This window comes from Neovison vison, chromosome 10, assembly GCF_020171115.1.
Source record: "Neovison vison isolate M4711 chromosome 10, ASM_NN_V1, whole genome shotgun sequence".
Taxonomy (NCBI): Eukaryota; Metazoa; Chordata; class Mammalia; order Carnivora; family Mustelidae; genus Neogale; species Neogale vison.
Window position 1 is genome coordinate 73041665 of NC_058100.1, and position 25745 is coordinate 73067409.

The 25745-nt window shown below is 47.6% G+C and overlaps 1 protein-coding gene across 11 annotated transcripts in view; it reads right to left on the reverse strand.

Annotated features, from left to right (window-relative positions):
• Positions 1-4695, reverse strand: part of PLEKHA6 (pleckstrin homology domain containing A6) — a 141413-nt gene extending 136718 nt beyond the window's left edge. For 9 of the 11 annotated variants that reach the window (XM_044267674.1, XM_044267681.1, XM_044267677.1 and 6 more), the window contains exon 1: positions 4480-4695. In XM_044267674.1, coding sequence (XP_044123609.1) covers positions 4480-4562 — 83 coding nt within the window. In that variant the 5' untranslated portion in view covers positions 4563-4695. The remainder of the gene's footprint in view (positions 1-4479) is intronic. The other 2 variants (XM_044267686.1, XM_044267685.1) reach the window with 1 other exon arrangement.
• Positions 4696-25745: the final 21050 nt, after the last annotated feature.

Sequence of the window (25745 nt, forward strand, 5' to 3'; positions counted from 1 at the left end):
CCCCAATTTTTCTTTTTCTTTTTTTTTTTTTTTTAAAGATTTTATTTGACAGAGGGAGATCATATGCAGGCGGGGTGGGAGGAAGCAGACTCCCTGCTGAGCAGAGAGCCCGATGTGGGGCTCAATCCCAGGACCCTGAGATCATGACCTGAGTTGAAGGCAGAGGTTTTAACCCACTGAGCCACCCAGGGCCCCTCCCCCAATTTTTCTTTGTGCCCCCTTGCAATTCCTCCTCCAAGCAACAACTGATCTGCTTCCTGTCACTATAGATTAGTCTGTGTGTTCTCAAGTTTTAGATCTTTATATAAATGAAATCATGTAAGCTAGATTCCTTTGTCTGACTTCTTTCTTTTCTTCCTCCTTCTTTCCTCTCTTCCCTTTCCTTCCTCTTTCTCCTCCTTTCCTGAGGCTGCATGTGTTCATAGTTGATTCTGTTTCATTACTGAGCAATATTCCGTCATAGGCTATACCATGGTCATGGACATTCAGGTGGTTTTCAGTTTGGACCATTACATATAAAGCTGCTATGAATTATGAATCTCTGTGTCTAGGTCTTCATGTGGACACAGGCTTTCTTTTCACTGGATTTCAGTACAGTTTCTCTACGTCTGGACACCTGCTACGTACAAGGGGGGATTCCCCAGCTGACTCAGGCCTCTGAGGAGGAGAGAAGAAACAGAGTCCTGCTCTGGTGTCCCCAGAGCCCTCAGCGATGCCCTGTGATGTGGGCTTCAGCCCTGGGAGGCTGTGGGAGAGGAAACCCAGGGTGGGGAAACGCCGCCCATGCTAAACTCAGCCACCCCGAGACCTGTGGGCCCCAATTCCTCCTCTCCTCTCACAGTTGCTCCCTCAGACCGCACGACTACCCCCACCCCTCCTGGATATCATGGACCATCCCAGGGTTGCAGAGGTGGACACAACCCCACCACACCTTCCCCTTCCTCCTTGTGTTCTGCTGCTCTCCCCTTGTCAGCACCTGGCCCAGAACGATGCAATCCTGGGCTATCTCCACTCCAGCTCTGGGCTGACAGGAAACTATAAAACTGGGAAGACTGATGTCACTGCAAACCCACAGTCCCCATGCTTCTCTGGGCACTACGGGCCTCCTGGAATCTTCTTCAGGGGCCCTGCCAGCTGCCATTTGCAGAGTGTTCTAAAGCTTCCCCACCAGCCTCAAGGCCCACCCCTGCTTCTTCTCTCCCCCGCCCCCATTCTCAATGGACAATCTGTATGGCTTACTTCAAGAAAAAATAGAAACCATGAGGCAAGAGCTTCCTCAATACGCCCAACCAGCAACCCCCCAAACGTACCCATATCCCCACCTTAATACTTGCTTCTGCACTAGGGAGAAAGTGGCCTTTGCCTGGGTTATAGTCCCCATCAGGGCCTGTTTTTTCTAGAGCCTCATCCTATTGAGCATCATAGGATCATATCTTCAACTTCTCTCTCTCTCAGGTAATTACCCCTTTAGCCCCACTCTGGTCTGTGTCTTCCAGTCTGAACCCCCTCTCAATCCCACCTCCCCTTCCACCTTCCTATCTCAGGCTCCCCTTCTTAGTGGCCCAGCATCCTTCTTGGAAACTAATCCCTTCAAGCTGTCTCCACTTCCTGCTCTCCCTCTCACCCATCCTCTGCAATCTGCTTTCTGTCCTCAGCCCTTCCCTGAAACCGCATTTCCTAAAGGTCATTAAAGAGCTCCCCAGTTCCTAAATCCAATAGATGCTCTCCAGTCTTCAGCTCATTTGGCCTTTTCGTATTGGCCATCCCTTCCTCCTAACAACTCCTCCCAACCTCACCCCCCCACTCCACCCCCACCACCCCACAACCTCAGCCTTCTAGGGCAAGGCCCTGCCTTGGCCCTGGTGCTGTTCATCCTGAGATCCCTGGCCCCTCCTCCTCTATTCCTTCCTTCAACGCTGGTGCTGACTGGGCACCCCTGTTTTCTTGGTCACATACTTCTAGATGGTTCCATCCCTATGCAGTGAGTGACCCCTCTCCAGCCCAGGCCACTCTCTTGAACATCCTGTACCTCAGGTTGCCTGTCAGACATCACTTCCTGCTGGTCCCACGAGGACCTCAAGTTCAATACTTCCCTCTGAATGTGTACTCCCCCCTACAACCTGTTCCTCATATTCTTGATCTCCGTCAAACTCTAGTTAAAGTCTCTGAGATTCGTTTTTGATTTTTCCTTTTCCCTCTCTTCTCCCACACTCAGGCAGTAAATGAACACCCTCGCTTCTACTCCTACAGACTTCTGTATCCCCTCTGTCTATCCTCACTGCTGAAATCCAACCCGTCAGCTCTCTCATGGACTTTGGCCGTTGCCTCTGACTGCCTCCATATGCCAAGTTTCTCCCCCCACCTCTGTGTTCTGTGTTCAAACTGTCACCTGCCCCCCCCCGGGCTGTCAGAGGGCACTTCCAGGTCTAAGTATAACGATCCTCTTTGAAAAATCCTCTCTGGATTCCCACCACCTGCAGGACCACGTTCAAAGACCTTAGCCAAGGGCGCCTGGGTGGCTCAGTGGGTTAAGCCGCTGCCTTCGGCTCAGGTCATGATCTCGGGGTCCTGGGATCGAGTCCCGCATCGGGCTCTCTGCTCAGCAGGGAGCCTGCTTCCTCCTCCTTCTCTCTCTACCTGCCTCTCTGCCTACTTGTAATCTCTCTCTGTCAAATAAATAAATAAAATCTTTAAAAAAAAAAAAAAAGACCTTAGCCAAATGCACAGGGCTACCCCTTCCCATGCACCCTGCCCCCTCTTCTGCAGCACCCCAGTAGCCCCTGCTCCATGTCCACTGACCCCCTCAGAGTATTCTAGATAATTTGTGTCTTGGCACCCGCTGACACCCGCCTTCCCACAGGCCTCTGCTTTGGGGCCCCTTTCTCCCGGGTCCTCTGCTCCAGAATAAGCTCAAAGGTCTCCTCCAGAAGGCCCTCCCTCCACTCCCTGGAGAAAGGAGACTTCTAGTTCTTTCTTCCTTGTGTTCCTAGACCATCATGCAAATACCTCTAGAAGATATCTTCTTATTTCCTAAGTACTTATCTGCATTTTCTCCCTACCACCTTCAGGGGATAACCCGTCTCTTACTGGGTTTTCTCTCTAATGCCAAGTGGTGTGCCACACACAGAGGGACCACTCAAACGTTCACGGGGAGAAAGAGAAGCTGGAAGGCGGGTGAGAGTTTGGGAAGGAAGACAAGAAGAGGCAAATTAACCACGCGGGCTGGGGAGCTCATGGAAACACTCCACCCCGGTGGGACTCACCATCTCCAGAGGTGGGGCTCGGGAATCGGCCTTTTCTCATAAATTCCTCAGGTGATTTTTATGGACTCCAAAGTCTCAAACCACAGACTACAGTTTTAATACCAGGGAAGTTCTGACCCAGGGTCAAGAACTTTCGTGGAGTTCTTTTCTAAGATAATCTAATTACAGCATCAATTATGATCATGGTGATGCTAATTACAGAAGGACCTAAAGCAGGTGTGGAAGCTGCAAAGGCGGGTCAGGGGTAGGGGGGAAGGCAGGGCACTAAAGTCCGAGGGTCTGGAGCTTAGTCTGAGCTCTGATTAGACTCTCTTCCCCAACTGAGAAATGAGGGGGCTGCAGCCAAGGTTCCTTTCAGCTCTCATGTTCTGTGAGTGGCTATCTTGAGGAAGGGGAAAAAAACCCATCAGGTGTGGGTAACAGTTGAGACTGCTGTGCTTCTAGACTTGCTGTATTATCGGGAGATTTCTATACTGGCAAAGAAGGAGGATAGCAGGAGCGGGCCAAAATAGCACCATCGGGGCCACTCTGTTATAATGAGATTATGCCAGAGCCATTTTGGTTTATGAAATTAATATAGCGGTCCTAATATATTACAGAGAACAGCAAAGACTTCCTCTCTTTAAAGAACGCCAAATGCTCTGTGGGTATCTTCTCCTTCCCCTTGACCACAGCCCCAGAAAGAAGCAGGAAGGGAGAGGGGCTGCCGGCCTGGGAACACCAAGCCCTGGGGTGAGGCAAGCCAGGACGAGCGGCAGAGGCAGGGTCTCCCCACGTGATGTCACTCAGCCAAGTGTTCTCCCTGGAAAATCGGGGGAGGGGGCAAGAGAAAGAACGGCCCCCTGGCCCTTTCAGTGGACCGAGCAGAAAGGAAGGACGGGCCCGCTAGGCACTGGGTCCATGCATCCTCTTCTGGGCGGCCAGTGGCCCCCTGTGACTGGGGAGGGGGGGGCGGAGCCGGAAAGGCCCGCACCTGCCCCGCCGCACCCTGCCTTTCCAGAGGAGGGCAGGCCCCAGCCGAGGCTGGACTTTGACCCATTGAGGAAAAGGCGGGAGACGCATTCAAACAGGCATGGTGATAAACTTATTAGTCATGCCCGCTGTTCCAGCCACCGCTTCCCCCTACCGCTCAGCCGGCCCCCAGCCCTGCCACCTTCCAAGTTGGAAAACTCGAAAAAAAAAAAAAAAAAAGGCAAAACGAGAGAGACCAACGTACTTGATGAAGAAGACTCTCCCACCGCGGTCCACTCCGTAGGTCCACCGGCCGGGCAAGTCCAGCCAGTCAATCTCATCGGCCATCTCGGCGTCCAGAAGCCCCTCTCGCTCCGGCCCCCCCCCGGGGCGCGCGCGCGGGGTGTTGGGGGGGCTTCCGGCCCAGCGACCCCCACTGTCCGCCCTCCCGCAGGCGGGGCGGGTTGGGGGGGGCGGAAGAGGCAGGGGAGGCCGGAGAGGGGTCCCCGCCGGGCGCCGGCCTCTCACTGAAGGCGGCGGGCCGCCAGCCGGGCAGCGGGGAGCAGCGAGACTTAACCCCGGCCGGGCCGGGCCGGGCTCCCGCTCCAGCCGCCGCCTCCCCGCCGGGAGCCCGCTTCGGACGCCTCCTCAACTTAACGCCCGGCAATCGGCGCGCCGGGGTGGGGGGGGGGGGTTCCGACGCTCCCTCGCCGACCGCTGGGCGCCGCGCCGAGCGCTGTCCCTCCCGCCCGCAGCCGCCCAAGGAGCAGGTTGCTCTGCGCGAGCGAGGGGTGTCGCCTCTCGCTCCCAGCTGCGAACCTGCACTTGAACCGCCGGCCGGCCGAGGGGAGGCGGGGCCGCGCCGCCGCCGCCGCCGCCGCCGCCGCCGCCGAAGGTAATTCACAGCCAGCGGGAGGATCCGGGGCAGCCCCGCAGGTCCCCAACCCCAGGCGCGGGGCGCGGAGAACCAGTTTGGCCGAAAGAGCTTTGAATCACGGACCGAGGGGACATGTCCAGCCGCCGAACGGAAAAGGGCGAGTGGTCAGAGCTGGTTCTACTTGGCGGGAGGTTAGCAGAGGAACAAAGGTCAGATGCCGGGAAGGGTGGTACGCACGGGTGTGGGCAGCGAGGGGCCCTGGATGTCAGACTCATTAGTCAAGCTAGTTCTTACTTTTGTTTCCGAGCACTTCCTCCAAGAAGCCTGCCATGACTAAGGGGAATCGGAGTGAGACCTTAGAACACGCTCAGAAACCAACAGCTTTTATGTCCCTTCCCCCTGATTTGCACCAGAAAAGGAAAAGAGGAGGGGAAGAAAAGGAGGGAATTTGTTCTGTGCACAAAATACAGGTGGTAAGCATTCAAAACTGGCATATCAAAAATGATATTGCTGGACCCAGAGTTCTGCTGTCTGTCCGTATCAAAGCTGGGGTTCAGTGTGCTTCCCTAGCTTACCGGGAACCTGCCCCTGGGGCTCCCATTAGAGGCAGACCGTTCTGATCCGTGTGTTAGACCCAAGGGAACCATTAGACAAATGAGAGAGACACCTGCCTTTAGAGGAAGCAAGGTGTTGCATGGCAGCTGCCAAGTGTCTGTTGAGGGAGCCTCCTTCCTGGGAGCACTCTACGGGATTCGATCCCTGTTCCACCTAGGAAACTGTGTCTGCCCGTGTGTCACCTCCTCCGGGAAGCCATGCTTGCTTGACTGTACCCCAGATACGTTTGTATATCCATCCTCTATGTGTCATGATGCCTTATTAATAACCCTATGGTGGAACTTATCACACTGAAATGCAATCCTTGATTTACTCGTCTGTCTGCTTCCTTGGGCTCTGGGCTGCCCATGGCAGGAGCTCTTCTTATGCGTCTTTACAGCCCTGGCACCAACCTGGGACACTTAATTCATGTTTGGTGAATGACTGATGCTGTCAGAGCTGGTAACAACTCTTTTTTTCAGTTAATTTTTCAAAAGATTTTATTTATTTATTTATTTTTCAAGAGAAATCGAGGAGGAAGAGCAGAGGAGGAGGGAGATGGGAGGGGGATAGAATCCCAAGCACACTCCCTCCCTGAGCGCAGAGCCGGTCACAGGCTCCCAATCCGGAGATCACAACCTGAGTCAAAACCAAGAGTCAGTCCCTAAACCGACAGAGCCACCCAGGGGCCCCTCGTTGGGAACGGCTCTTAACTCTAACCGCATTCCTGTACTTTTGGGCCTCATTTTGGGGGGGGGGGTCTGCGGAATAGAGCCATCAGCCACATCGGGGTGTGTGTAGGGAGTGTTTTCTGGAAAAAAGAAACAGTGAGCCTTCCCAGGTATCCCAGTGCTCAAACTGGACATAATGTGTACACAGCTCCTAGATAATGAAGCTGGAAGATGCCTCAGGGAACATCTAGTCCAATCCTTGTGTTAAAGATGGGAAACTGAGAAGCTATGATGAGAAGAGGCTGATTAAGGTCACTGAGCAAGTGGGGGCAGAGAAGGCCAGAACTCTTGCCATTATGTCATCGTGCCTCCAACTCTGGGAATTCACTCTGCCGACATATGCAAGTTGATTTCCTGGGTGCCAGGTGGAAACTGAGCCCATTCTACAGATGCGGAAGGGCACCAGAAGCCTCTAACCCCCAGCTTTTTCCTCCCTTCTCAGGGCCAGTGGGCTTCTAGCTGAGAAAGCTTCACTGGACAGCAAAGCAGAGCTGGGCCTGAGACTCATAGGTAAGGATTTGTGCCCCTGAGTTCCGGAGCTGGGGAGCCTGAAAGGACCAGGGATCAGACACCGCCCCCCAACTCCATTCCCCGGTCTCGTGAAACACCTGTAAGACTCGTCCTGCCAATGCCGCACGGAGCCACCTCCCAGCCCCTGTGATATGGAAGGATCTGAACCACCAGAATGACTGCCAAGATGCCCCCAGGGAAAATACCAGCAGCCTGTGCACTTCCAGTCCAACCTGAGCAACCAGTAAAGGCAGCTGCTTGGGCCGAATGTGGGTGGAAACAGGGATGAAATGACATATATTTGAAAACATGTATTCTGCCACTATCTTCCTTGAGGTGTAGGGGTTCCTGTTGATTTCTTCACGAGATTTTTGCATTATGTATCTCTAACCCAGCCTGGGGTTCCTTGGAACCTTTACCTAGACAAGAAAAGGCTGGCAGTTGAGATTTTGAACATTTCTTTTTTACTCATTTGAAATAAGAAATCCGTTTTGAAAATACTTTTCCAATTGTGCTGTATTCTCACCAGTGATTTTTTCACTCAAGATCTTGTTCTTCAGTTATGATCAGTATTAATACTGCTAAGAAAGACATTTTAAAGGTGCTCAGGTGGCTTAGTCTGGTTAAGCATCTAACTTCAGCTCAGGTCATGATCTCTGAGTCCTGGGATCGAGCCCCGCATCGGTCTCCTAGCTCAGTGGAAAGTTGGCTTCACCCTCTCCCTCTGCTGCTCCCCCTGCTCCTGTTCTCTCTCTCAAATAAATAAAACAAACAAACAAAAGATATTTTATCAAAGGAGCTAAATATAAGGCAGAAAAGGCGTAGAAAGAGCAAATAAAAAACAGCCATTGTTTCGACAGTTACGTGTTGAAGAGGGCAGGAGCGTTCGTATGTTGAGATAAAAACCATGCATGCTTTGTGGGCTGGTTAAAAATTTAGTTGTTTGTTTTTCCCTGCAGCAGTTTTTATTTTACTTCTTTAAAAGGCAACAAAGCACCTGGATAAAATACATCAGTCATATTTAGAAATGATTCTGATTCTCTCATCCATTTTGAGGCCTTAGTCACTTACATGTCACTATGCTTCTGGCTTAGTACGGGAGGTGCGTTGAGAAACAGCCCCCCAAAAGCTGTCCATGTCAAACCCCTGGAATCTATGAATGTGACCTTATTTGGAAACAAGGTCTTTATAGATGTAATTAAATTAAAGATCCTGAGATGGGGAGATTATCCTGATTACTTGGGTGGGTGCTTAAATTCCATGACAAGTGTCCTCAATAAGGGACAGGCTAGGGGAGTTTTGAAACAGATGGGGTGGGGGGCAATGTGACCACAGAGAAAGAGATTGAATCAATGCAGCCCCAAATCAAAAACAGCCACAGCCACCAGAAGCTGGAAGAGGCAAAGAAGGAATTTTCCCCCAGAGCCTCCAGAGGGAGTGTTGGCCAGGCAACACCTTGATTTTTGGACTTCTGGCCTCCAGAACTCTGAGAGAAGAGATTTGGGTTGTTTTAAGCTGCCCTGATTATGATTTGTTACAGCAGCTAGGGGAAATTAAAACAGTACCTATAAGAAAATCAGCCCTTAATGAGGCCTGAAATACATGTCTACCATTTTTACTTGTCCAATATCTAATCCCCTTTCTTCTGTTCATAGCTCCCTGAGTTTCCTTCTGACATCCTCCCTCCTGCTATTCTCTGCCCGCGTGGTTGGATGGGCTGACCTCACCCCAACCCCAGGTCTGTTGGAGGTCAGGGGGCTGGGGCTGTGACCCAGATAGGGCTAGTCTGACTTTCTGTTCCCCTGGCCGTAGTGATCGGCTCAAGAGAGGACACATGACTCCAACCAAATCAAGGAGATGTAGGTTTTAAGAAGACCCCAGAGTTCTTGGGTAGAAGCCCATTGTCTCTTGGCTTTGAAGCTGGCAGCTGTCACTTTGGTGCTCCTGGGATCCTCGAGCAGAAGGCTGAAAGGGAAACCAGTATAAGAGAAAGTGGAGCGTGAGGTGAAGAGACCCCGGGACCCACTTCCATCCCATGAGCCCCCGGACCCGGCTCGCTGAAATCTGCATCCCTGGGATTTCAGCCTGTAGGTGCCCTTCGTGGCTTCAGCCAGTCTGAATTGGGTTTCTGCCCCGGACCAACACAAAGGTCACAGTGTCTTGTGCTTTTGTTCCTTTGGTGTAAACAATGTTTCTTTGGGAAAACCAACGAGATAACCAGCTGCATTTTAGTGATGCAAGAACAAGAATGCTTCTCTTCCAAGAAAACCACAATTTTAGGTCAAGAAAAGATCTTACTGATCACCTCGTCCAAAGCCTGCATCTTCCCCCTGGAGGACACTGGAAAACCCGAGAAGAACCCAGAGTTGGGACAATTCCACAGTAACACTGGGATCACAACTCTGGACTCCTGAAAACCTGATCAACAGAAAGCTAGGTTTCAAGACGTTGACTACCACGTCAACATATTTGGCTGAGAGTCTTACATAGTTACAAGATTACACCAGATTCCTCTGCTCTATAAAGAATAACAACAAGAGTAATTTTTAGTGCGTCTGGTGTTAATAGTCATGGTTAATGTTCACCTGCAGACTAGGTCATCTGCCCCTGTTGACTTTCTTTTTTTCTTTATTTTTGTTTTTTAAGATTTTATTTATTTATTTGACAGACAGAGATCACAAGTAGGCAAAGAGGCAGGAGGAAGCGGGCTCCCTGCTGAGCAGAGAGTCCGATGCGGGGCTTGATCCCAGGACCCTGGGATCATGACCTAAGCCAAAGGCAGAGGCTTTAACCTACCGAGCCACCCAGGTGCTCCCCCCCCCTTAACTTTCTTATAGGGATTAGGAAGCAAGGGAAAAGACAAGGGACATCTCAGCTGGGATTCCGTAGGTGTGTGTAAATACATAAAAGCCGAGACAAGCAAGTGATTTAATTCGTGCTTCTAGAAGGGCTTGAGCGAGGACGTTTTTATGATGAAAACTGCTGTACTAGTGGTGGTACCTAGAAGACTGCAGGATGCTGAGGTTTCCCTACAGCTGACTGAATTCAGCCACAATTACCCCACAGATATTTGGGACCTTCTGTGGGCCAGGTACTGTTCTAGCTACAGAGGATTCGGGAATTTTAAAACAAAGTCCCATAGAATTTATGCTTAATGGATATATATAGTCTCAGGCAATGATGAGTTTCCTGAGGACAACGGAGAGTAAAGGAGGCGGGAGTCTAGTAGATGCTGACCTCTGACGTTCCATATGTTCCATATGTAGGGTACACAGAAAGACCTCACTGAGAAGAATGACATTTGAAGAAAAACTTGGAAGAATTGAGAGAACCAACCATGTGGCTTTGGGCAGAATGTGTTTTAGGCAGAGGAATTCAGTGCAAAGGACCTGAGGCAGAAACATTCTTGGAATGTTTGAGACACAAAGAGGCCAGTGTAGCTGAAGCAGAGAGAATGAGGAATAGGAGGTGAGGGAGGCTGCATCGTTCAAGGAACTTTGTAAAGAACTTTGCTATTATACTCCATGAGGTGGAGAACCATTGGAGGGTTGCCTGAGGGGTGCCATGATCCTCATGGTTTAGCATTTTTTAGAAGATTGTTCTGTCTGCTGTTTGGAACGGGGTTGAAGCAGATTTCAGGTAAGAGGCTATTGCAATAATCCAAGCAAGACCTGGGGATAGCTTAGTTCGTGCTGTTGCAGCATGAAAGGGTGAGATCCTCGGTATCTGTTGAAGGCAGAGCAGAAGGACTGGCTGGTAGATGAGAGACTAAGCGGGCTGGGAGGGGAAGGGAGGAGTCAGGATGACTCTGAGGTGTTTGGCCTGAGCCACTGGAGGAAGGAGTTGCCAATGACTGAGCGGGAGGAGGGCGGGAGGAGTGGGTGTGGCAGGAGAAAGAGTGGGGAAACTCAAGTTCAGTTCCAAGCATGTTAAGCCGGAGATGCCTCTGAGATACCCAAGTGGGGATGCCAAGGAGGTGACTGGATATCTACGATGAGAGTCTGTCTCGGGAGTAGGGAAGCACATTCGGCATTTTTCGGGATTGGATGGTAGTAAAGCCAAGAGGCTGGTTGAGGTCACAAAGGAAGTGAGTGCAAGTAGGGAGGAGGCGGAGATCAAGGCCTGAAAACTGAGGCACTCCAACTCTCCAAGGTCAAGGTAATGTGAAGGGATCTGCGAAGCAAAGTGAGCAACGTGAGGCTAGTGAGTTCGGAGAACAAGAGGGAGTAGTGAGCCTGGAATGTGTTCACATCCCTCTCCAGGAGGAATGTGTGGATGGTGCGAGTGTTCTAGAAGGGCTGAGGTTTGGGTGGGTTCTGTCTGAGCAGGAAGCGACTTGCACTCCCCTGCAGAGGGGTGGGGAGACAGCTCAGGTTATTTTTAAGTCGGTCTGACAACGGGCCTGGGAAGATGATCGTTTGGCTAATGAGCCCTTGCTCACGGGTGAGAAGTGCGCCTGAAATGTGCCCCCTTCAGCTCCATCTCAAAAGGCTCTGCTCTGCCTTCTCCTGGGAAGGACGCCAGCCCAAGATGGCTGGCTGATTTCTCCTGCCAGGACTGCGTCGTGGAGTGGAGCACTGGCCCTGGCAGCTCCCCAGACGGGGAGGGGAGGACTGAAGAAGGTCCATCCTTTGCTGGGGCAAGAGATGGGCCAGGTGGAACCAGAGAGATGGGCCCAGAGTCCACCTGTTACTTCTTCTCAGAGTCCTTTCTTGAATCCACAGCTCAAGCAATGTTCTCGTTGTGCTGACTTTAACGTCTGACCTCGGGTTTGCCTAGAAAATGGCAGCTGGTGCTGACTTGGGCATTTCCTGGAACTAACACAGCACTTTGGCTCAGTTTAGTTCAGTAAGTGCATAAGGCACCATTATGCTTCTGTCTTCATGTAGAACTGGCTCCGGCCTTCAGCCAACGGGTTTCTTTCCCTCTTGTCTGCTACCACCCACCTGCTGGTCTCTGCCACACACTCATCAGAGACCTTGGTTCCTGGTTCAGCGTCTTCCTCTCCACGCCTCGTCCCCCTCTCATTCGGGGTGATTTCAGTGCCAATGTGAATGAACTATCCAGTGTCCTAACCCCACCATGCCTCACTGTCCTCGTCTCCAGGGACAGTCAGCCCCACTCCAGTAAGTTCCTCACACCCAAGGCCATGCCTTAAACCATCCGACCACCCAGATTTACTCCAACGTGGAAAACATGAACTTGAATATCCCACTTTCTGATATAGTTTGGCTCCTTCTAACACCCTCCTTCCTCTTTTCCCTTCCCACCTGTTCCTTGCTTTCCTACAGTATCTCTGGCTTCTCAGATTGCCTCCTAATCGATCAACGAAAGCCTTGTTTCACTTCCTGTGCTGATGAGCCCAAACTCACAGGCGGCCACAGCATATCCGCTTGTCCTCCAGTGTATGCGTGCTGCAAAACTACCCTCCCGATTCATCTGTCCCCCTTCGCTGCTCTCAGGCCCAGGAGAGCATCGCCCCAGGTCCCTGGAGGGAGGAAACAGGTGGCAGCCCCTGTCACTCACTCTCCACCTGCCGCCTGCCTCTTGCTGGGTATGTGGCCAGTCTTCCGGCCCGCGTCACTGTAACAGGCCCCATCGGCAAGCCAAGGGGGAACAAGGGAAGTCAGAAGACACAGCCTTGACTGGACCACATAGTTCCATCTCCCTAGGCCCACGGGTGTGACCTCCCCTGTATTTCCGCCCCTCTGGCTCTCCTTCCTCCTTGCATCCAAGCTCCACCTTCTCCACCGTGTTCGCATCTCGTAAGCGCCTGTCCCTCACTGGCTCAGACAGCTTCCTCCGTCAATTGTCTCCTCTCCCCTGTACTGTCACACATTCCCTCTCTTCTGGTGTCTGTTCCCCTCAAGCATGTGTGCACACGCACACGTACAGATGCACATGCCTGCTCAGTAAGCCCCGCTCCCACGCCCACCCCCGCCCCCAGCTACCATATCCCCTACTCTCCTTCCTTCCGCTTCTCCCAGTGCCCCATTCTGTGCCTCCCAGTTACTCACAGTCTGACTTCTGCCCCCCGCAGCTCCTTGAACATGGGTAAAACCAGGCTGATAACTGCTTATGAAGATAAGCACTTATTTCCAGCTCACGAAGTCCAACAGACACTTTAGGGATCTCATCTTGGGTGATGGCGTTTGGCGGCTGGACCCCCGCCCCTGCCCTGGGTACCCCCTGGTATCCCCCAGCCGTTCCCGAAACCCCTACGGTTGCCCATATCTTTGCGGGGGGGTGGGGGGTGTCCTCCTCTGCCTGCAGAACCCGCCTCTGTCTGCTCTTGTTTTCCACTCTCCTGCAAGGTGCAGCCCAGAGAGGAGTCCCCCGTCCTTGCCCGGCGTCCTGTGCTGGTCATCCCTGTATGGCAATGGACTTTCAGTCACCCCACAAGACTAGAACTCCTTGGGAGCACGGACTGTCTCCCTCCCTTCCTTTCCTGTTTTTATTTTAATCACCTGCGCTCATCAGGACACATCACTGTTTCACCCACCCCCTGCCCCCTCCCCTCTGGTAACTGCCAGTTTGTTCTCTGTAGTTAAGAGTCTATTTCTTGGTTTCTCTCTCTCTCTCTCTCAAGGACTGTCTTTATTAAGTCCACTTTTTTGTCTTCATTGTACTGAGCAATATTTGGCCATTCTGACCTTCAGAAAACTCTTTTTTTTCCTCCAGGCTTTCACAACACCACATTCTCCTGGTTTGCCTCCCGCTTCACTGCCTATTCTTAATCTCTTGTGTAACTGCTTCCCTTCTGCTTAACCTCAAAATGTTGGGAGAATCCAAATTTCACCCTCAACCTGATTCCATACTCTACGTACACACTCTCCCTGGGTGATCTCTCCCACTGTGCTAAATTCCATCTACAGGCTGCTGGCTCCCAGATTTCTGTCTGAATCTAACCTTTCCCTTGGGCTTCAGATGCATATATCCAGTTGTCCGCTCCTCCACATGGATGTTAGAATTCTTGATGTATGGCTCCAAATCTGTTCTCCTGGAGTGCTCTTTATTTCAGTATACGGCACAATCAATAATCACTCTATTGCTTGGCCCCAAAACCTAGGAGTAGTGTGACCACCCGTCCTGGTTTCCCTGGGACTTGTCCTTATTTTAACCCTGAAAACCCTGTTCCAGGAAACTCCTCAGTCTCAGGCAAACCAAGATGGTTGATCATCTCACCCAGGAGTCACCCAAGATCTCCTCCATTATCTCACATTCTATGTCCAATTGGTTGGATCTGCATCCAGACATACCCTCTTTCCACCTCCACCATCACCTGGTCCAAGCCTCCATCATGTCCCACCTAGACCCTCCCAATACCCTGTTCATCTGGTCTCCTTCCTTCCTCATTTGGCCCACTCATTTTTCATACAAGAGCCAGAGGATCTTCACAAAGAGAAAACATGATTATAGCACCACATATCTACCAGATCAAACACTCCAATTACACTTAGAATTCCCTTTTTCTGTAAGCTCTACATGATCTGGCCCTTGACTCCCATCCACTATCATCTCCTAGTTCACTCCCCCTTCTTCCCAACCCTCCCTTCCCCCCATCACCTCATGATTCACTCCCTCCTACCATTCAGGTATGAGGTCAAAGTTACCCTCATGAATATGTCCAGAGTCATTCTCCAAGTTTCTCCCTATCAGATTTTTCTCTTCCATTATCTTCAAGGCTTGCATCACCACCTGATGCTATCTTGTTCCATTTTTTTGTTTGTGTATATCAACTCCCCCATCTAAGACATAAGCTTGAGAGTAAAGACCTTGCCAGTCTTGTTCACATCTGTGTTCTCTGCTCTTGGCTCGGCACACAGTAAGTACTCAGTAAATCTCTGATGAATAAAAGAATACTCAACCATAGTACAGGGTCTCTCTCTCTGTGTTCATAAAAGACACTGAATGGACAAATTAATGAGAGTCAGCCAAGCTCTGGCTAAACACTGGGCCCAGTGAATCGTTAGGAGTTTATGGTTTACTGAGAGATACATAAATCAAACTTTTAAACTGAGTAGTCCTAACACTTATGAGTATGCTGGGGAGTAAGAAATGTCATAATGTTTTCTTTTCCTCTCATTTTTTTAACAAAGTTTTATACCCAACGTGGGGCTTGAAATCCTGATCCTGAGATCAAGAGTTGTATGCTCACCTGACTGAGCCAAACAGACACCCCATGATCTTTTATTATTTTAAATAAAATGTGATCTGCTCTGGGTCCTCATCCCACAAGGGTGGCAGGAGATTTGATCTCAATCACTCCTGAGCCACTCCCCCAGCCTCTAGAGTCATAAGGAGCTCCCAGGAGTCTGAAAGATCTAGGAGGGATCCTTTAATCTTCTTTCCACCCTAGCCATCTCCCATAATGCTCCTGGCTCAAGCCTTCACAGTTCCTTGAAGGGTCAGCTGATTCTTGACCAAGCTTAGACCTGGGAGAAAATTTGGATAGGGTAGTTGATAGGGGTTTTGTGGGAACCAAGTGCTGATCCAAGCTACTCCTAAGACCTCTCCAAACCTCCATGCTATTTTCTGCTCAGGGAAATCATTCCAAACCTGCTTTTGGTCTGTGAATTCCATCCCTCTTCACCCAAGCCATTCCTTTCTTTCCCTCCTCCACTGGAACTGCCCTACAGAATCTCCCTTAGATGGCTCACCTGGCTGCTTCCTGCAGATGGAGAAGATGCTAAAAATGATCAGTTATCCATGTAAAGCAGAGTTCTTACATCTCCCTCCACCAACCTACTCCTCTTTCAGAATTCCCTAGCTCAATTAATAACATCACCCTCCTCTTTGTTACCAAAGATAGGAAAGATGACACATCTATAATTTCTCCTTTCCCTTTATCTAATCAGCCTCTGAGTCCTGCCAACTCTAATACCTCTATAACTCCTCCCTTCCGGTCTAACCATACCTCTGGTTGAGCTCATTACTTCATATCCATACTTGTAGAAGAACGTTCCACTTGATCCCTTCTAGCTTCTCCTCAGCTCAATCCATCCACCCAATAATCCAAGAGGTAATCCAAAAGAACAAGTTTGACCATGTCACTACCTTGCTGGCTTGTCTCATGTAGAATGAAACAGATCAAATTTTAGCATGACCTTCAAAGTACCCTATTATTTAGAGTAACAACTTTACCCTCCACTACATTTCTCCATCCCGTACAACCCATACCCTGCTTGACTCGCCTCTTAGCCATTCCCCCAACATGATTTCTATATTCGTCCATTTTTACATTTTCTCTAAAGCTGTTTTTCCTACTCAAAATGTCCTTTGGACCCCTACCTTTTAATTGCTCCCTTTCCCCAACATTTACCCAATTCAGAGTACTCGTTTATTCGAACTCTAACCCTATTTCCATCTCATCTATGAAGATTTGGGGAAAGGAGAGCAGCAGGGACTGCTGGAGCCAGGCTGGGTATAGGTGCCCATTCTCGGTCATTCTTCCGAGCTGTGTAACCTCGGGTAGGCTCTTCATCTGTAAATCGAGATATATAAAATAGATCACATAATTCATGGCAGAAAGAAAGAAATGGATTACAAATCAGAAGTTAGTGGACTGGAACACAACATACAGCAAAATAATAGAGAAAAATCAATGAAACCAAAAGCTGGTTCTTTATAAAGATCAATAAAATTGATAAATCTCTAGTCAAACTGATGAGAAATAAAAAAGAGAAGGAGAAAAGACATCAATTACAAACACTAGGAATGAAAGAAAAGGAAACACCAATCCTACTGGCAAGACTATGCTCTCACCATTTCTATTCAACAATGTACTAAATATCCTAGCCAGCACGGTAATGCAAGAAAAAAGAAATAAAAGGCATACAGATTGGAAAGAGACACAAACTTTTTATTTACTCTAAGATCTAATTATCAATGTATAAAATCTTAAGGTCACAGGATACAAGATCAATATACAAAAATTATATCTCCATATATTAATTGTAGTAAGGAACTAGACATTGAATTTTTAAAAAGTATACTATACAATATTATCAGAAAGAGAATTATTCCCTGGGGATAAAAATATATGTTTATAAAAAATAAAAGTATAATAATAAATTATACTTTTGTTAACATAAAAAAAAAGAAATATTTAGGGACAAAGGTAACAAAATATGTACAAGATCCGTATTTTGAAAAGTACACAACACTGCTGAGAAAACTTTCAAAAGAGCCAAATAAATGGAGTATTTTTTTTTTAAAGATTTATTTATTTAACAGAGAGAGAGAGAGATCACAAGTAGGCAGAGAGGCAGGCAGAGAGAGGGAGGAAGGGAAGCAGGCTCCCTGCTGAGCAGATAGCCCGATGTGGGACTCGATCCCAGGACCCTGAGATCATGACCTGAGCCGAAGGCAGCGGCTTAACCCACTGAGCCACCCAGGCGCCCCTAAAAGAGCCAAATAAATGGAGTATGAATCAGAAGAGTCAGTATTATTAAGTGGTCAATTCTACTTAAATTAATCTCTAAAGTCAGTGTACTCCCATTCAATAACTCAGCAGACTTTTTTTTTTGGGTAGAATTAATATTCATAAACTGGCTCTAAAATTTGAATACAAATGCGAAGGAGAGCTGACACAATTTCAGAAAAAGAAAAAGTGATTCCAAGATTTACCACAAAGTTATAGTAATCAAGACAGTGTGGTGTTCATGTAAGGACAGAGATACAAATCAGTAAAAAAGAGGGTCCAGACATAAACCCAAATATATAGTCAACTAATTTTTTTTAAATACGCCAAGATTATTCAACGGAGAAAGGATAGTCTTTTCAGCAGTTGAGTATCTATATGCAGAAACATGAATTTCAACTGTTACTTCATACCATATACAAAAGTTAACTCAAAATGGATTGTAGGGGCGCCTGGGTGGCTCAGTCAGTTAAGCGTCCAACTCTGGGTTTCAGCTCAGGTCATGATCTCAGGGTCATGGGATGGAGCCCCTCGTCAGGCTCCAAGCTCAGCACAGAGTCTGCTTGAGATTCTCTCTCTCCCTCTCCCTCTGCCTTTCCCCATACTTACGCTCTCTCTCACCCTCTCTACAACTAAATAAATCTATTTTTTAAAAATGGATCATAGACTTAAATATCAGAGTTAAACCTATAAAATTTCTAGAAGAAAAGGTTAGCAAAAATATTTGTAACCTTGCATTAGGAAAAGAGTTTTGAGAAATGGCGCAAAAAGCAGGGATCATGGAAAAAAGAACCGATAAACTGGACTCCTACAAAATTTTTAAATTTTGCTCTTAAATGACATTATTAGGAAAATGTAAAGGGAGACTGGGAGAAAATATTTGCAAAATATATACAAGGTAAGGGCTTTCTATCTAAGCCCCCCAGTACACACACACACACACACACAATCTTGGCTAATAAAATAAACCTAAGATCATCACCAAAGTGGATATTTACTATTACAAATAAACAGTGAAAAGATGCTCTATAACATTAAGTATCAAGGAAATGCAAATTTATACCAGAGTAAGATTACCACTATTCATCCACCAGAATAGCTAAACTTCAAAAGACTTACAATATCAAGTGGTAGGAAGCACGCGGGTCCGTCGCTGCCAAGTGGTACAGCCACTGTGGGAAACTGGAAGTGCTTTCCTTATAAGGTCAAACATACACTTACCATATGATCCGGCCACCTCACTCCTACATTCATCCAAAAGGAATGAAAATGTGTGTCCACAGAAACACTTGTATGGCAATGCTCAAAGCAGCTTTAGTCACGATAGCCACAAACCGTAAACAAACCAACTGTCCACCTCCTAGTGAATGAATGAATGAATTATGGTGAGCTCATACACTGGGATACTGGCCAGCAGTTTAAAGGGTGGATGACCGATGAACCCAATACCAGAAAGGGATTTCAAAAGTAGGACACCAGTTTAAACAAGCCAGACACAAAAGGGTACATAACTGTATGTAAACTGCCATTTTTATGAAACTCTAGAAAAGGTAAAATAGTGACCAAAAGCAGATCATTGGCTGCCAAAAGCTGTGGGCGGGTTGAATAGGAGAGTATGAGGGAGGGGCACCTGGCTGGCTGGGTCCCGTCCATAGAGCATGAAGCTGTGTATTTCAGAGTCTTGAGTTCAAGCCCCACGTTGCACATAGATCTTACTGGGGTGGGGGGAGGAGAAGAGCATGAGGGAACATTTTTTGCATAGTGGAAATGCTCTATTTTACCCAATGAGGAAGTGCATTTCATGACTGATGGAGTTCCAATGAACCTCATGCTGTCACTTGAAAGGTTAGTTAATGAAGACATGACATCAACTGATTTAAAACCATAGGTTTAAAGTCACCACTAGTAGTGCTAGCTTCTCAAAAACATCTCAAGTACTATCAATAAGCATGATGTATGCACTGAAGATAGAGCTTTCCACACATTTAATTACTTTTTTGAAACACCCGAATCAACACATTACTTAATTGTGTGTGTTGGCGGGGAGACTGTCCGCTGGGAGAAGGCGGCTCTGGAAATTGTCACTGGAGTTAAAGCAAAGTATATTGTGCACCTAAGACATTCTGGTTAGGATGCTACGGACCCTTCCAGCAAAGAAGGGACGGTCTGCAGGAAGAAATGGAAATGCAAACAGTTACAACTCAGTGTGACATGAACAGTGAGAGGAAAGGGGACAGGGGGCTGTGACACTGAAAACAATGTAATGAACTCCGTGAGGAAACACAGATGCAGTCATCATCAGGGAAGCCTTTAGGGGGAGGATGAAACCTGATCAAGGAAGGTAAATATTCCCAATGGACCCTGAAGGGGTCTACGCCAGATGGGAGGCATAAGAAGGGACACCAGTGGAACTTGTCATCCCACCTGAAATGACCTGGGAAATTAACTGCAAGTACACGCACCTGCTTCATCCCTTTGACTTCCCAGCAGGACCTGTCTTCTGTAAGCCAATATTCTTCTAAAAAACTGCCATCTCTCCGGCATTACTGGGCCACACCCCCCAGGCCGATCACGCTGTGACTCACAGCAGGTTGTCTTGGGGAAGGTCATAGCTGTTCAGAAGCAGGTGTCTAAAAACATGGGACAATCGGAAATCAACAAAACAAAAGAAAAAAAACCCTCTGTAAATTCCTGAAGGTACCAAAAAACCCTACCCCCAAACCCCCCCCAAAACAAAACACCTCCTATGCTTCCTACTCAGTCAAATCAAGCAGAAACAAAAGGCAGAAAAAGCACCACTGTAATAGACTTGAAAGGTGGGGCAGCCACGGCAGGTAGAGGAAAACTGTAAGCACACACACAAGGGCCTTCCATTTGCACACCGGAAGTGCCCTGGGGGCAGCCCCTGGGGCCAGTACCAGTTTACCAAAGAACAGTCTGGGATAGGCACGGGACCTCGGCTTACCAGCTCTAAGATGGACACAGAGAACAGCAGGAGACCCCAGCCCAGCAGTTCTTTAGGATCTTTCTCTCCTTCCAAGCCAGTCCCATGTACGAGGACTCCGTGATCAGACAGAGTGACTCGCCATGCCTTAGGCAATGTGGCACCTTCTCTCTCCGCGCCCTGAGTATGACTGCCCAGGTTCACAGGAATGCAAGAGACAGCGGAATGCTGAGCAGATAATTGAGGGAGATGAAGCCCTCACTGGAAAAACCCCGACCCAAAAAACCCAGCAACATCCGTAGCTCTGCCTCTTCCATTTCACCCCCAATCTCCTAATTATCCTCCCTCCATGGAGAGTAGGAGCAATGTACTTGCTTGTGTTCAGCTACAAATCGTGGTTCTCCCTTAAGGAACGGTATTCACAGAAAGGACGGTAACCACAAAAAGGTGGAGTCACCACGGGCAGGCCTGGCGTGGGCAGGGCATTTCTCCAGCTTGTTTACACACCCAGGGAATGACCTCCGAGGGAGCAAGAGCCGTCACCTTACTAATCACGGCCGTCCGCCACGCCGAGATGGTAGCGCCATCTAGTGGACGCAACGGAGCATCTCGAGAAACCCGCCGCTGATCTTTGGCCACCAATGAATAGAACCGAAACTGCCGGTGCTGTGGGAAGGATACTTTGGTATTAATACAGAATACTAATTCTGGAAAAGAAACGTCTCAGCTGATTTGTTTACATATGAAATTCGTAAGTTAACCTGCACCTGATTAATGAGACTCGAATTAATTGATGTGGTATCCCTAGCCGGGTTGAAATTTGTAATTACATTCTGCAAATGTAGAGCTTACTGCAAGTTCTCTGTAAAGACCTTTCGGTTCCGTGATTCGGTATCAGCTACGATCGTGGCATATTTGTATCTAATCAGACATGGCTGGGTTGATGTAATCTCAGTAAAGGCTGTATGAGAGGTGACTTTAGGACAGTCATTAATTCAGAGCACCTGGCTGGCTCAGTAGGAAGAGCATGTGACTCCTGATCTTGGGACTGTGAGTTTGAACCCCACTTTGGGTGTAGAGATTACTAAAAAAAATAAACTTTATTTTTTTAAAAGATTTATTTATTTATTTGACACAGAGAGAGAGAGAACAAGTGGGCAGAAAGGAGGCAGAGGGTGGCAGGGAAGCAGGCTCCCCCATGCGGGGGCTCAATCCCAGGACCCTGAGACCACAACCGGAACAGAGGCTTAACCCACCGAGCCACCCAGGTGCCCCCTAAAAAAAAAAAAAAACTTAAAAAAAGTGATTAACCCATTCAAATCTTTGTTGTATATCTACAGTTCTAGGCTCTAGGCCTGTAAACAAGATACACAACACACAAGATCCCTGCCCTCACAGCATTTACTGATTAATGACGGAGGCACGCACAAGAACAGGTGCAGATGTTGACAAGATGAGGTCAGAATGAACATAATTTAAAAGGGTAAAGTGAGAGGGAAAGAAAGGGTTGTGGATACGTCAGTGAGCGGTCTCTTGGAGGTGCTTTTGAGATCTAAAGACAAGCTCATCTTCTCATGATGAAATTTTTTTTAAAAAGATTTTATTTGGGTGCCTGGGTGGCTCAGTGGGTTAAGCCGCTGCCTTCGGCTCAGGTCATGATCTCAGGGTCCTGGGATCGAGTCCCGAATCGGGCTCTCTGCTCAGTGGGGAGCCTGCTTCCTCCTCTCTCTCTCTCTGCCTGCCTCTCTGCCTACTTGTGATCTCCCTCTGTCAAATGGATAAATAAAATCTTAAAAAAAAAAAAGATTTTATTTACTTATTTGAGAGTGAGCAAGAAAGAGAGCATTAGTGGGGGTGGGCAGAGAGAGAGGCAGACTCCCAGTGAGCAGGGAGCCTGGGATCATGACCTGGGCCAAAGGCAGACACTTAACCAGCTGAGCCATCCAGGTGCCCCCTCATAATGAAATGTTTTTAAAGGCAACCATTCCTGGGATGCCTGAGTGCCTCAGTTAGTTAAGCTTTCAACTCTTGAGCTCCAGGTCCTAACTTTAAGTCCCGTGCTCCACTCTGGGCATGGAGCCTACTTAAAAAAAAAAATCGGGACACCCAGGTGGCTCAGTTAGTTAAGCATCTGTCTTCAGCTCAGGTCATGATCTCCAGGTCCTAGGATTGCGCTCCCCATCTAGCGCCCTGTTCATCAGGGAGTCTGCTTCTCCCTGTCCCTCCGTCCTTCCCTCCCGCTGCCATGCTCTCTTTCTCTCTCTTCCTCTCTCTGCTCTCTCAAATGGATAAATAAAATCTTTTTTTTTTAAAGATTTTATTTATTTATTTGACAGACAGAGATCACAAGTAGGCAGAGCAGCAGGCAGAGAGAGAGGAGGAAGCAGGCTTCCTGCTGAGCAGAGAGCCCGATGCGGGGCTTGATCCCAGGACTCTGGGACCATGACCTGAGCTGAAGGCAGAGGCTTTAAACCACTGAGTCACCCAGGTGCCCCAAAATCTTTAAATAAATAAATAATAAAGATAAAGACCACCTTCCAGAATAAATATCCATGAGTTTTCAAACTTTTGGGGGCCTCCTCTCTGGTTTTTGCCTGCAGAGTCAATGTATGAACTCCATCAAGAAAAACAGGCCTGGGGGACGCCAGTCGGTGGGGCATGCGACTGACTCTTCATCTCGGGGTTATGAGTTTGAGCCCCACATTGAGTGTAGAGATTACTTAAAAATAAGATCTTAGGGGTGCCCCGCATCGGGCTCTCTGCTCAGCAGGAAGCCTGCTTCCTCCTGTCTCTCTGCCTGCTGCTCTGCCTACTTGTGATCTCTGTCTGTCAAATAAATAATAAATAAAATCTTAAAAAAAAAAAAAAAGATCTTAAAAAGAAACCAGGGGCGCCTGGGTGGCTCAGTGGTTTAAGACTCTGCCTTTGACTTAAGTCATGGTCTCAGGGTCCTGGGATCGAGCCCCACATCGGGCTCTCTGCTTAGCAGGGAGCCTGCTTCCCCCTCTCTCTCTGCCTGCCTGCTCGTGATCTGTCAAATAAATAAATAAAATCTTAAAAAAGAAAGAAAGCAAAGCAGGTTTAACTCAAAGCAGCACACTACCTGCAGCTTTACCATCACCTTTTTCCTTGACCCTGAACATCTTTGGGATATTTCTGAAAATGAATCCTGTCCCAAACCACATACATGGCAACCTAAGGTTCTGGTGGGAAAGTATACAGCAAGCTCTGGAGAGAGTTAAGAACTCTGTGAGGTCCTTTCTTCCTCTTGGAGGATAGTAGCTCTAATGAATGCACACCTTGGGAAATTGTGCTGTTCTGTTCTTTTGCTGTGGAGGTCCCTATCATATATATATATATATATATATATATATATATATATATATATATATATATGTTGAGGAGCCCCTGGGGGTGAGAGGAACTAAAAAAAATAGTAATAATAAAATAAAATAAAATAATAAAAGAACAAAACCTGGGAATGCCTGAGTAGCTCAACCGACTGGGCGCCTGTCTTGGGCTCGGATCCTGATTCCTGTGTCCTGGAATCGAGTCCCACATCAGGTTCCCTGCTCACCGGGGAGCCTGCTTCTCCCTCTGCCTGCTGCTCCCCCTGCTTGTGCTCTCTCTCTCTCTGACAAATAAATAAATAAAATCTTAAAAGTAAAAAAAAGAAATTTTTAAAAAAGCAAAAAACCACCCAAGACCTGATAAATCACTCCCAAGTTTGCCCCTTGTAGCTCAGCTTTCTAAACCTTGTCCTCATCAGACCCAGAGGGATCTTTCCCACGGTTCAGACACCCCACTTTCCATAAACCTAGTTTCCCCTATCTTTCCTGGTGAGATTGAGTCTGCTCATGGTAAAACAGTGATGCAACTCAATTTATTGCAGTGACACATACCTCCACTTCTGCCTCCCTATTCTCCACCACATGTGTACAATAGTTTCTTCTTTAAATTCCCTGATAGCAAACTTGTCACTAAAATATATTGATTGAAAACAATGTAAGTCTTGCTTGATGAACCCTCAAAGTGAACAGGGTTTGAAAGGATCTGTTTATCCACTTGTTCCCCCTATTGCTATAGATTTTGGTAACCTGCTACTTTGTATTTTAAAGTCACAAGTGACCCACACAAACTTAGCCTCCCCAGAGCAAATTCAGACAGAAAAAGACTGATGTTTTGTATACATCACAAAGCATTCAACTGAGTCCATAAGGAAAAGATCCTAATTACCAATACAGAAGGATTCCAAACAACTAACCTTTGTGTTAAAATCCTTAAAATGAAAAATATCAAAACCTCTCTAGACATATAAAAATAAATTAAGTCTCTCACCTCAAAAAGGCTCAGTGGGTTAAGCCTCTGCCTTCGGCTCAGGTCATGATCTCAGGGTCCTGGGATCGAGCCCCGAAGGGAACCTGCTTCCCCTCCCCTCTGCCTGCTGCTCTGCCTACTTGTGATCTTTCTGTCAAATAAATAAAAATCCTAAAAAAAAAAAAAAAAAAAAAAAGTACCCTGGGCAGCACACTTCTTTTTTTAACAATGTAAAAATGCTTTTATAGATTTCTATATTACTTCTATAAATAACATTTTTTGTGAGAAAAAAACTGAATATTTTCTACTTTTATTTTTAAAAGGTAGAAGGGATCCAAAGGAAGTCTCCTAATGAGACCAGCAAATTCCTAAATCTGTAACTGTCAAAATTTGAGGTCAATTAGTATTTGCTTTAAACTTTCTCTTTAAGTAGAAAAAAAAAAAAGCACAATTTCTTTTCTTTTTTTTTTTTAAGATTTATTTATTTGACAGAGAGAGAGAGAAAGATATCACAAGTAGGCAGCGAGGCAGGCAGAGAGAGAGAGGAAGGGAAGCAGGCTCCCTGCTGAGCAGACAGCCCATATGGGACTCAATCCCAGGACCCTGAGATCATGACCTGAGCCGAAGGCAGCGGCTTAACCCACTGAGCCACCCAGGCACCCCCCAAAGGCACAATTTCTATATATCAAGAGTCATAGCAATAAATCTGGCTCGATGTGAATATGGCTAAATTCATAAACCTTCCTGGAGAGAGATAGCCAAATTTGCTTACATTAACCCCAAGATGGTAACAAAAGTATAACCTGGGGCTGTCAATTCAATTTGTACTAAATGATTGTTACTTGCAATTATGTTTCTTTCCTTCCAGTTCAGAAATAAATCTTTTTTTTTTTTTTTAAAGATTTTATTTATTTATTTGACAGAGAGAAATCACAAGTAGATGGAGAGGCAGGCAGAGAGAGAGAGGGAAGCAGGCTCCCTGCCAAACAGAGAGCCCGATGCGGGACTCGATCCCAGGACCCTGAGATCATGACCTGAGCCGAAGGCAGCGGCTTAAGCCACTGAGCCACCCAGGCACCCCCCAGAAATAAATCTTTAACAAATTTTTCTTTATTAGCTAAAAAGATCCAAGTAC